This window comes from Artemia sp. Qi Xiang Cuo, chromosome 7, assembly GCF_049724085.1.
Source record: "Artemia sp. Qi Xiang Cuo chromosome 7, ASM4972408v1, whole genome shotgun sequence".
Taxonomy (NCBI): Eukaryota; Metazoa; Arthropoda; class Branchiopoda; order Anostraca; family Artemiidae; genus Artemia; species Artemia sp. Qi Xiang Cuo.
Window position 1 is genome coordinate 31,821,648 of NC_142800.1, and position 13,156 is coordinate 31,834,803.

Below are 13,156 nucleotides of genomic sequence, written 5' to 3' on the forward strand. Positions count from 1 at the left end.
TTCAGTAAAGCGTTAGTTTTCAGTAACCCCAAACACATACGGATATACAGTTGATTTATTTGCATTATTTTTATTGATATATGTTAGTTTGGCTATGAAGTAGTAATTTTTGTTCTTTTTAAGTTTCAACTTCGCTTTTTACTTCCCTCGGAAAAACTTTGTTTTTTTAAATTTAAGTAACAGTCACTACGTGTGTGTAAATTTCAACATAGAAGTTGTTGAAATTTATAAATACCAACATTTAGGTCTAGCTTCGAACAAGGATTCAGGTGATTTAAGTATAAATGAGTCGTATTTCGGTTTTCTCAAAAGAGAAGTCGATACTCATCTCAAAAGAGAGAGTCCCTGATATAAACCTTGTACCACTTTCCCAATAGGCCTAACATAATCAGACACATCAACTTACATACATCAACAGACTTAGGTCTCAAAGAGTTTCTGTAGGGAATGTCATTATTAAAATCAGAAATAATATGACATAGTTCTCTAACTCATTCAATTGCTGGATCGTTTTTTTTATTGAATGAATGTTTTTCTTTTATTTTTCAGTTATTCGCTAGCATCCGTCAATGGTGGTGCACATTTTTGAATTTTTTGCAAATCAGGGATATTGGCGAATGACTCACTTTTATGGTTGTTAGATATTTGGTTTTAATTGAGTTTTGTTCATTTTTTATTTTTTTCATTGGTCTTTTTTCTTCTTTTTTTTCACATTGACTTTCCACGTTTTATTTTGTTGGCTTTTTCTTCGGCAGTCTCATTGAATATATTTTTTTTGTTTTGCGCAGACGAAGAGAGGCGTTTGTCCACTCGAATTATTCGCTTTGTTGTGTTTTGTCAGTATTTTCACTTATCCTTTAAAAAAACCCATTTTTGCTCGTTTTCTTTCTTTATGTTATGTCATAAAAACCTTAAACGCCCCAGAACCATAGCTTACAACCCTTGCCCCCAAGCTCTGGTGGTTTATATTAACCCCAAAAGCCTTGTTATATGATCTTTGAACTATTTTGAATAAAAGGAGTGTCTAAAAATTTATATCAGATGCATTTTTGGAAAACACGACATGAGGGGAGCACTCTGATCAATTTTTCTCTTAAAACAGGCACTAGAACTTCTTATTACCAATCCAATGACTCCCATAGGAAGTATAAATTGGCTGGAGGTGCTTGGAGAAATGATGGGCATGGGGGAGCTATTTGCCCTCCAATAACTTTCGACTATTAAAAAGTGCTGTAGCCCTCCCAATTTCCAATCGAATGAACCCATTTTGAAGTCTCTACAACAATTCCTTCAATACGAAGTGCCGTGGTCTAGAACCAAAAAAATAAATAAATAATACATTGTGCCAACATCGTTCATTACTTAGGTAGCGCTATTGCGCTGCCTCTGACGCTCTTTTTTATAATTTTTTTTATATTTTTTTTCATATTAGACCCCATCATTTTCTTTTTTTCTTTATACTCCGAGGGGGGGGGTAATTACCGGGGGCGGTATTTACCTTGGGAGGTATTTTCCGTGGGGGGGAGTATTTTACGCGGAAGGTATTTTACTTGGGTGTTTTTTCCGTGGGGGGGGGGGGTAAACTGATTTATAATAGTAAAATAGATAAAACGATACAAGGACATTGAATGCTGGAAAATCCAGCTCAGAAAGTAACGAGCAAGAAAAGTAAAAGAAGATGCCTTTACATTAATTCCATGGTAAAAGTGTAGCTTTAATTCCATTGGTTTAGATCTGGAAAGTAATTCTCTAACCAAACTATATTATCCCTTTGGTAAAAAAGAAACTAAATTATACACCTTTTTAGACCTAATAACTTCTCCTGTGTTCCTGTGTGACATTTCAGCCCATGAAAAGAACGACAATTTAAATTCCATCTGATTGGTTCTAAGTCAAATTTTAAATCACTAGAAATAGTCAAAAGTTTACAAGACACAAGACTATTCACAAGCAGCTCCTAATTTTTTTTTGTGATCGATCTTAAAAAAAAATTTTTTTTCATCTCGCACTTTATTCCAAGCGATAGTTATTTAAGCTTTCTAAAATGTCTAATTCATGGTATTAATTTATAGTGTACAAACATAGCTCCTTAATCAGAAAGCTATGTCCAATTTTTATTTGTTCTTGTCTAAAATTCAAAATTCAAAATTCAAAATTTATCTTATTTTATGTATATTATAATTACTACCAATTAAATGTACTAAATTTTTTTCCTTCCATTCAATAGGAGCGTGGTGGGCTCGCGATATTTCATCTTCATACACGGACTTTTTCCACAGAGCTAAGACAAAAGAAGATGGCACTTATTCAACAAATGATAATTTATGGCCATTTGGTGTTCTTAACACTGAGGGTTATAAATCAAAATACTTTTTTGGTGATTTAACTACTAGATATGCGGAATTTCCCACTGTTACTCTTTCATCGGTCAAATTTGAACTTTATACACCGTGAGTACTTTTCTTTTTTAGTGTTTTTTAGTTGTTTTTTTTTGTATATATTTTAGCCAAAACTTAATTTGTTAAGTTTTTTACTAACGTGAAAGCGGTAATATGTTGCGGTTAATTGTCTAAACGCAAAATATTTTGTGGCTTTGAAAATATTTTGTGGCCCTACAATATAAAGTTTACTTTTTTATAAATATGGATTGCAGTATTTATTTTATCATTTGGATTAAAGTATGAATAGAGTAATTCTTGCAGTACAAGAAAATAGTTTATGAAATTGCTGCACATTGTAACTAGATGTTTCACATTGTAATTAGATATAGAAGTGGTTAGAACTTACTTGGAAGATTTCTAGGGAACCTAAAAAAGAATGTTTATTTAAAAGCATCAATGGAAAGCTCATGGTGGGTACAACCTCTACTTTCATTCCTGTAAAAACAATTTACCAACTATGTACTGATAAAATTAATAGTGTTAGCTTAGTAAAGAGCCAAATCTCCACCATTTATGATTCTTATGATGATTATATTGTAGAAGCAGCCATTGGTTTTGTCCTGTTTTTTTTTCTATATCACCAATTATTGTTTATTACAAGAAACTGGTAAGGGTCTAGTCTCTGTGGTTTTTACGGTATACTTGTAACTCAATACCTGTTTAACTCAACATCGTTTAATCAAACATATTTAACTCAACCTTCGTTCAACTCAACCCACATCCAATTAAAAACTCAGTTTAACTCAACCGTCGTTTAACTCAACCCCTATTTAAGTCAATCACCATTGGTCTCAATCACTATCAAACTCACCCCTCTTTTAACTCAACATTATACAATTTAATCCCTATTATATTCCCTCCTCCGTCCACTTCAATCCCATGCAACTCAACCCTCGCATGCCCTAACCCCATGCAACGTAATTCACATTCAACTCACTCACATTCTGTAGATTTGCTGTGTTTGACCACGTCTAAAAGAAACATGCTAATATAATAAAAGTAGTATTATTAGATTCTTTGTTTTATGGTATTTCCAAACTTGATGGTTAATTTTCTGAGAATGCAACTCCACCTCCAATGATGGTGCCAGACATGTCTCCGTTCACTTTGTTCCCGTCCAGTTCTTAGTTTGAATAAAAATCGTGGGCCAATTTTAAATCTGTATGAATGCAGAGTCAATAAGGACTCATGGCCTCTATAAACCATTTTGTTGGCCTCTTTTGGCCTTTACTATATATGGCCTCTGTAGAATTTATTATATATATAACAGTGAAACAAAAGAGGCCCAGTGGTCCCTCTAACATCCCCCAACCATCAACCGAAGATTTGTGTAGAAAATAGGTGTATTATACTTAGATTCAATAAATAATACGCCATGATTTTCAATATATATGGATTTAAATCGAGAAATGGGCATGTGGCCCTTGTTCCATCTCTTCACCCTTTCCTGCCAGCTTTGTAACAGAAAGGTTGGCATTTTAAACCTTTTTCAGATAGAAAAAAACATAACATGACCTTTGGTGTGTGTGATTTGAGGCAAAAAGTTGACATGTGGTGCCCCGCATAAAAATATACATGTTTTTTTAATCACTGAACGGGTCGATATTTATGGTAGAAGTTTTTGTCGCTTTTTTAATATCTTTCTTCTCTCTCTCTCTCTCTCTCTCTCTCTCACACATACACACACACAAAAGAAAAGTATCGCATTCACTGTAGCAGGATCCAAGATTTTTTAGGGGGGGGGCAAAATAGATCGATCCGATAAACTTGCGTTTGGGACAAGTTTAATTAACGCAAACGTGCGTCAATTAGGTAAATTACACTACTTTAGACTACGTTAGGGGGGGGAGCTCCCTCGCCCCCCTGGATCTGCCACTTCACTGTGGTAGTGAAAGGACTAAGAGTTTAAGTAAGATAAAGCATGAAGTCTCATGAAAATGAAACTTTTTTTTATTTAAATAATATAATATAATTTATACTTTACTGAAAAATTTTCTTTCAAATGTTTTCACTTTTATAGCTTTAAGAAATCAAAAATTAATTAAGATTTTAAGGAATAAATATCAGCATATTTACATAAAACTGCCAATGCATATTTTTTTTTTCAGTAAACTCATTTGAATTTTTTCAGTAAAGTACAAATTATATTCTGGCTTTTAGAAAGCATGGGGCTTAGAACCCTACTCATATTAATTTCTGCTCGTTTTGAGTTTGACTCTGCTATTTATTTCAATTTCTGTTTGTTTTGGGTTTCGTTTATTTACTCATATTGATTTGTCGTAGTTGTAGGCTTGGTAGATAATTTGATTCTTTTTTTGTTCATTTTTGGTTTAATGGAGTTCTTTACTTTTTTTTGAAAAACTTATTTAGGGGAAGAAGTTTATTTTTAAATTAATATTGACAAAAAGACGAATTGGAAAGAGAGGATACCCAGAAATACCTTTGAATATAGCCTACAGTATGGTTCCTATTGGCAATCTCAGTGTAATGGGATTGTATATTTACCATATAGTTTTTTAGTATGATTGGATAAATTCCTCCAGTACCGGGGTTTTAAATGGTCGGAAACCATCCACAGCTTTTTTGAGTGAATACTTAGGATCTAAGGTACCAACCTATCTGTCATGTAGGGGTTAATATTTTAAGGTTCTTTCAGGAATAATAACTTCTGGGTCAATTATGTCCACTTCAGGCATGCGAATCAGGGTGGCCCTTGAACAATTGGGAGAGTGACATTCCTTCAACACACTTCAAGACACTTTCTTCCTTCAAGACACTTGCTAGGTGGGCCCAGGTGTCCTTTCTTAGAGCCTTTAGTTGCTTGTTATTAGCTCCTGCAAATTCTATGCTGTCAAAGACATTCCTCCATGAGAACATTTTTGTTCACTTTATGTTTTTTTAAGGGGTTTTAGACTTTCCTGATATTTGTCCGAGTCTCCTCAGCCATTTTTTGGGTTTTGATTCTCATTGGCATTCAAGTCATTTTTGTGAGTGGTAGACTAAGAGGGTCTTAAAAGCATGTTAGGCCTGTTTTCTGACGTCACAAATCAATACCTTACCTTAGATCCGCCTGTGCCTCCAGAGGCACACAGGGCATCAAGAAAGAGCCGCCAATCTTCCCGCCGGTTTGCTGCTGCAATTATGTCCTCCCACTGAGGTTGGATTCATGTGTGCAGGTTACGGAGATCTGTCTGGTACTTTCGACGCAGGGTGTTTCCGGGTCTGCCCCTGCGGCGTGGACCTGATGGCTGCCAATGGAGCGCTGCATTTGGTAGTCAGAGATTGTCCATACGTAGTACATGGCCAAGGTATCTCCATCGGCGGACTCTTATGGTATGTGTCACAAGAAGCTGGCCAGTCTTGTCACGGATGGATTGGTTTGTTATTCTCTGCTGCCAACGGATGTTGAGAATTCTTCTGAGACATGTGTTTTCGAAAGCAATTATTCTTCGCTCTTGTTCCTGGTTCAGGTGCCAGGTTTCGGCAGCGTAAAGAAGCACTGGCATAACATTGCTATTGAAGAGTCGTAACTTTAGCCGTATAGAGAAGCTTTGGGACCCCCATACTTTCCGTAATCTATTGAAGGCCCCATTGGCTTGGCCGATTCTTGTGAGCACTTCTTTTGTGGTCGATCCGGTATTTCCTATTATGCTTCCCAAGTGTTTGAAATGGACGACTTGTTCTATGTGTTGGTCTCCGCAAGTGATGCTCAGGGGTGAATCTGTGGTAGCCATGCATTTTGTTTTCTCATTATTTATTTTTAGGCCGACATGGCCGCCTCTCTCCCTCACTTTGTCAAGGAGTTCTTTGAGTTTTTGCTTGCATGATTCTAGGACGGCGATGTCGTCAGCGAAGTCTACTTCACTGAGGCGTGTTTCTGGATTCAGCTGGATTCCGTCTGTGCTTGTACTTCGCAGTATGTAATCAATGACAATTACGAAAAGTAGCGGTGACAAGACGCAACCTTGATTAAATCCTGACATAATGCGAAAGAAACGGGTTTGGCCATCTGGTGTCTTTACACAGCACTCGCTATCTTCGTAAACAAGCAATGCAAACGTATCAAAAAACATAAATTAGGCAGTAGACACAGCTTTTACTAGGGCTGTCAGCAATGAGTTGGTGCAGACGACAGTAGTGTACTGTGAACACTTCGGGTGGGTTATGGTGAGTTTAATAAGCTTGGATTTTTTGCCAACTTTACCGTTAATATTAAAGTGCATAACTCCCTTCCACTTCCTTCAACTCCTGCACCCATCATAATAAACAAAATGTCCGTAAATCGCGTCATTCAGATGCATATGATTTGAAAACAACATCTTAAAAAATCAAAAAATACACCCTTTATATTATTATTGTTGAAACCTTGTACAGGAAAATTGCACGATACACGATACTCATTAAGAGAAAAGAAAGTATTACTTTTTTTTTTTACACTGATAGCAGTGATATGTCCTCTGATTTTTTTTGTTGCTATTGAGGCACTGAAACATCATAGAGAGCTGTTTAAGGACTAAAAAGATAAATCATTTTTTTCAGTGCTTTTTTCATGCCTAGACTCGGTAAGGTCGTCATAAAGTGCCACATGGTGCACTAAAAGTTGAATTTGGGCAAAATTGGTAAATGGAAAGGCGAGCCGGACACATGGACATCATAAAGAGCTTATTATGGGCTCATTTATGAACTAAATTTTCAATTTAATTGCTGTTTATAAATTTGACTTTATAAGATACATGGAACCCAAAGAATGCACTTTGGGTTGTCTTTTTTATAAATAAAAAAGAACAAAAAAGGGCGTTGTCTAATGAAAAAAAATTGGCGGATAAATTTCCATCCACCCCTGGAGAAAATCTCCTCTATGGAGAATCCCCCTGAAAATTTCCCTTACATTTGAAATAGCGACGGTACTTTTTTTTTAGATTATTCGAAAAAGATGTGTGAATAAGCAACTTATTTGTTGAGAATTGTTTGATTAAGAATATTCAGAAAATCTTAACGATTCTTGGCAACGTTGTGGTAGAAACCTTACATTAATTAAAACTTACCAGGTATGCCAATCGGATGGCTTTATTTAAAAAAAGAAATCTAGAGAAATTAAACAAAAGTTTTTGTTTTTGTGTAAATCAGGGTATGGGAGGTATATATTTCCAGAGGAGGGTGGGGGCCCTGAATATTTTTCTCAAAATTTTCCTTCACCAAGCAAAGCTCAGTCTCCTAGTGCTACATATTAAAACTGATAACAATAGATAAAGAGTACGGGTTGGTACCCCTTATTTGTGAGCATAAAATTTCTAATTTGTGAGTAAAATATACACATATTGTTTGGATTTACTTTATCCTACTTGCAGCAGACAATATGCTGATGCAGAGATAAATGTCACACAAGTGGCCCTGTTGCTGCGTGGAATACAACTAACAACAGTAAAAATCCTCCACACATTTATGTTATTTTTGGGGGATCTCACTAAAAGAAATATTTAGAAAAGCAAAAATAGCGAGAAGTCAGCATGATATTGTACATAGGGGTAGTTCTACATTTATTGAATCCAAAACGCAAGGAATAGGACATTATCAGCGCTTGCTAGTCGTTTCAGTTACAATTACGTTTACCTTAGAATTACGTTTCAGTCAAGAGTTCAGAGCGATCACACCCGTCTAAAAAGGGATATTTTACAAACATTACCAAATTAGTAAGTTTTGCAATCTAATCTCATTGAAGTAAAAGAACATTTATTTCATAACGAAATTGGACTGTCTCCGGCTTATTTTTACCTGCTACCTGTTAAATGCTATTTGATAGCGTGTTTGCCTTATGAACTACAGATAAACTCGAGGGGCTAATAACTGACCGTTGCAGGTGTCCCCTCCTTCGTGCCCCCGGCTGTGCCTCCGTTACACCTTAACAGCTTGTTCCTGGAAGTGAAGGAACACAGTTTTATCTTTGGCTTATGGAAAGCGTACGGCGCGTTTTTACGACGGCAAACTTTCTCTTCTTGAGAGGTTATCTTTACTTGGTCGTGTTGTTTACTGCGTTCTACATTGGAGATCGTGGGTCCTAAAAAGTGGACATTATGCTTTGAACGAGAATTTTATTACCACAAACCTTTACCATTGCCTAGAGATAAATATGCATTCCCTAGTGCTTCTCATTCTTCGATTCAAACGGCTTGGGCTCGAACGTCTTTTCAAACTCTCCGACATGAATAGCCAACCGTGTGAAGATTTTTTTAGGAAGATGCGGTCTCAAACCAGCACTTACAGTACTGTAATAAACTTTTCGTTCCTCTAACTTCTACATCGAATTTGTCGATATGAAAGTATAACGGATTTTGAAGTTCAATATTCTAATGAACAGTTGTCCTTGCCCAAGGCCAAGCGAGTTAGATCCATTGGTGTTGTGTTTGTCAGTTCCGATTTTTCTTTGCCCGGGGACGACGAAATGAAGCTCGAGCTAGGGTGAGCTCGTATTGAAAGCCAGCGAATAATGAAAGCCTGGATACCCGACGACGTACTTTCTGCTTTCGGTGACCAAGTACCGAATGTTCGTCTTTCTGTATTTCACGACAGTGACTCAAACGATAACTCAGAGGAAAATACTCTGTCCGATAAGCAGGAAAAGGCTTCCGCGACTGACACTGAATCGGGCTCGGAAAGTGATGGCATCTTTGAAGATTTTCCAGTGATTGTTCACTGTGTGAAACACCAATTGAGGAAAATTGGGTTAGTGAGCCTGTGACGAACATGAAGAATTCTAGGTTTTGTCTTGTCAAGACAAAAAAAATCCACGCTGTTGTGGCTTCTGAGAGAAAACTCTGGGAATCTGAGTAGTGACCGATTAAAATGGGTGATGGTCCAAGGCCGACGAGTAGGACTACGTGAGTCGCCACAAACCAATGCAAAGGTCGGTGTGAAATTGGAATTGCATATCGGTGAATGGTGCGTTTACAGACCGGTTGGCAGGGGAAAGAGAGTATTAGTTGGGCAGGTCATACAGTTTGGCTACCTGTCTGGGCTAAGATGCCACTCTGTTGACACACAGAATATGGCGATGCCGTTCACGGCTGAATGCTGATCTCATATTAACTGCCGCATTGGTAGACCAGGGTTACTTTGACTCCAGCCTGTATATCATGTATTCAGCAGAACCCGTTTCTATGGAAATCGGCACCAACATTGTCTTTGGCTTTTACTCAGACGTCTTCACAAAGCTGAATTCATTTATCCAGAAGAAAGGGTTCCACTTTTTTGATTTCTCGTCAGCATCGCAATCATCATGTTAAAAATGGCACCTAAACCCAAAACTGACCTCAAGACCATAACCACCGCCAACGCCATGTTCTGTGTGTCAACAGAAGGAATTTTGTTTAACATTTTTCAGAGATAGTTGTTATTTTTTTTCCCTCCCCTCCTCCTCTCCACTCGGTGATATTTTAATAAAAAACATATAAATCTTACAACTTTATACATTATCATATCACCTAAACTTCAAAAAAAAAAAAAACTATTATATACCAGTCAATGTATTAGTGGACATGAAGGCACACTACCATTTAACTTTTTTCTTGCCAAATATCTATCGCTCCCCCCCGTTCCAGGTGTCCTTCTCCCTCTAGGAGACGCTTTTCCGGTGGCATTTTTACTTCAATTTCTTAAAATTCATATCCTTCAATTTTCACTAATACGAAATTTGAATTTTAAAGGTGGTCTTCTAAAAGGCTTACTCTTACAACTTTAAAACTTTTCTTAACACAAAAAAAAACTATTTGCTCTCCCGTAGACTGGGTGTCCTCCGTCCACAAGAAACACATTCTTGCGGTGGCACTTTTTTCCTTCTTTTTTTTCTTTTTTTTCAGCCCTTTTTACGACTAACCTTAATCAACAAAAAAAAACAAAACACAACCAACCCATCAACAAAAAACCAAAAATAACCTTAATACCGACGTGCATGAGAGCACAGAACTGAACAGAATCTTGAACCATGTCTCCTACGGACGAGGAGGCCACCTACGGTGGAGCTGGTCCTTCCAGATCAAGTGCGTGTGGCCCTCGTCCCCCATTCGCTTGAGTTCTTGATATAATTTTATGAGTCTCGAATGCATTCCGAAATCTAGGACAGTGGAAGCGATGAATACCATTGGAAAACTTGTTATGCTCACTAGAAGACTTAGCAGTAGAAGACTTAAGCTCATTTGTCCAGTTTCTTAGGGTTGTCATTTGAGCTGTGATTATCGAGATGATTACTGAAACGTACCAATAAATATCTGAGAAACTAGTTATTTTTTCTAGTTGGTTGCTTTACTTGGCGCTTTTTACTAATAACTCGGTAGTAACAGTTTTTCTGACTGTTGCTTTACAGTTTTTTCTTCAAATACCCAAAGGCCTGGGTTTAATACCAAGAAAGTTGGACTCTAAGTACATTCATGAAAAAGGGATCTGTGTTTCTTTCGGATTCTTTCGTCTCAAAGCAGCAGATTCATTTTTTTTAGTACAATTAAGAATCCGAGATCCAAGGGTGCGTCTTGGCACAGCCACTAAACAGAAAAGCAGGTACGATAAAACGGAAAGGGACGTGTGAAGACGTGAAGACTTTTACCACTGGCCAAGCCACATTGAATAGGGCTGCGAAGTGTGACGTCAATTCTCCGGCGGGAAATTCAAATAACGATGAAACGTGGATGCGTAGACATGTTTTTTCGGAACTTTGGTGAATTGTTTTGGCCTGAAATGTTTGTCGTAAATCCTACTAATCCACCAGAACGTTTTCACGTCGAAATAATACTAGGAATATAGATAATCAGTAGTTAGTTACAACTAGAAACCACGTTTCACGCTACTTTGTATTTCGCACCATGCTTTTTACTTCATCACCGTGCAGCCCTATGTTGTATAACTTAAAAACCGTGTTCCTGGATTTTTTTTTTGAAATTTCGGGATTTTTTTTAAAAGAAAAATTGGAATTATATTTTTGAGCTGGTGGCAACGCTGCTTGTGTAATAGGAAAAAGTGACACCATCATTGCCATCGTAGGGTTACCTAGTTTTTGCATGGATATCAACAACTGGCAGTCCTCCGTTCTTCTTCTTTAGGTACATATCAGTTTTTTTCAGTCTTGTGGGTTCTTTTCATTGCCAAATAAACCCGTAAATGATTTTTTCCAAGTTTTAAAAGATCGCTTTTGAAGGTGCTGAAATATTCGACAGATACCGAATAACAGGCAAGCTGTATATATTTACATATTGCGCCCTTTGAAATATGCCTCCGGAGGCATGTCTCCGGCTTGCCTCCGTGCCTCATGCCTCCAGGTGTCTCTCAAAATGCCCAGTTGTTAATCCCTCGGATAAACTATGAGCGAAAAATTTGTTTATTCGCCGCTGTTCAACTTTCGTTTCTGTTCGCTGAATAATGGCAATAAGCTATCGCAAATAATTGATTCTGCAGTTAAGTTCTATGACAAGGAAAGGATAAATCAGGCCAAAGTTTCCTGCATGAAATCACATGCGCTAACGAGCGGTTGTCATGTATTAAAGTAAAATTTGAAGATAACATTAAAGAACTATGTTGTACAATGGTCTCGGCGGTGAAAGATCAGAAATGTAAGCTTCCAAAGTTTGTGATAGTATACCCACAAAAAGTTCCTACAACTGCAGAAGAAATCAGTGCAGTCGTAATTACCCGTGTCAAAAAGATGTGCAGAAAGGTAGACGGATTTATAGAATCACAAAGCCAGCAAAAATTCAGTCAACTACTTACCCAGACTTCAAAAACCTCCGTCCCCCTCCCCAGCCGTTATCCTACGCTGCAGTAGTAATAAAAAACTTTCTACGTGAAGTAAATACTCCCGAGTCCCGCAAGGCGTTTATTATACCAAGTGTGCAAAAATGACTGTAATGAAGTTGTTGAACTGAAGCGTTTTAAAAATGAAACTAAGCTGCTTGTTAAGAACTTGTTAAGCCCCATCATACATCGGTATCGTTACGCAAGTGCCCCAGGATGTTACTTAGGAGGAATTGAAGGCCCTCTTCATGGACGTAATTGAGGTCAAACGCTGTGATACTGCACAGACATTTAAACACTTTTTCGAAACCGCAGCTGACCTCAAACTTACCGTCGACAGCCCGCCAATGGTTGGAATAGAACGATTAAATGTGAAAAACTTCATTTTTGCCCCTCAAGTATTACAAGTGCCATAAAAATGGGCATAAGCTGTTTCATGTACAAATGAAGCTGTCCGTGGCCGATGCGCGAGTTCTGAACACGTTTCATCAAAGGACAACCCCTGTACAAAGCCGATGCGTTGTGTAACTTTGATTCACCGTCTCACACCTGCTATCACGTAAAATGCCGTGAAAACCAAAAAGTGATTGCAGAGAAGCCTAACCATGGAAATTAGCGTCATTTCCTGAAATATACATGGCAATGCTCTTAATAAGCGCCCTGTAATTGAAGAATTCTTGAGGAATTACGTGTTGTGTTTGCAAGAACATTTCTTAATTGAGTGCAATAAGAAGCTCCTTGAATTCCCTGATTCCCCCGTGCTATTTTTTGTCCAGTCATACGTCTTCTAAGCCACGGCAAACCCTTTGGCGGGATTGCTACCTTAGTTCACAAAACATTCTCCAGTGTCTTCGTGGAGACCTCAGCCAATCATATCGATATGCAAATTGCGAATCTGACCGTTACTAACACTTACCTTCCGAGAGATTACAAGTCCAAAA

The 13,156-nt window shown here is 37.6% G+C and overlaps 1 protein-coding gene across 1 annotated transcript in view; it reads left to right on the forward strand.

The window, feature by feature from the left end:
* The first annotated feature begins 284 nt into the window (after positions 1–284).
* The window catches only part of LOC148950171 (pancreatic lipase-related protein 2-like), a 52,011-nt gene continuing 39,139 nt past the window's right edge, over positions 285–13,156 (forward strand). Inside the window, exons 1-2 of the mRNA XM_089091797.1 lie at positions 285–291; positions 2,228–2,450. Of these exons, the coding sequence (XP_088947923.1) occupies positions 285–291; positions 2,228–2,450 (230 nt within the window). The remainder of the gene's footprint in view (positions 292–2,227; positions 2,451–13,156) is intronic.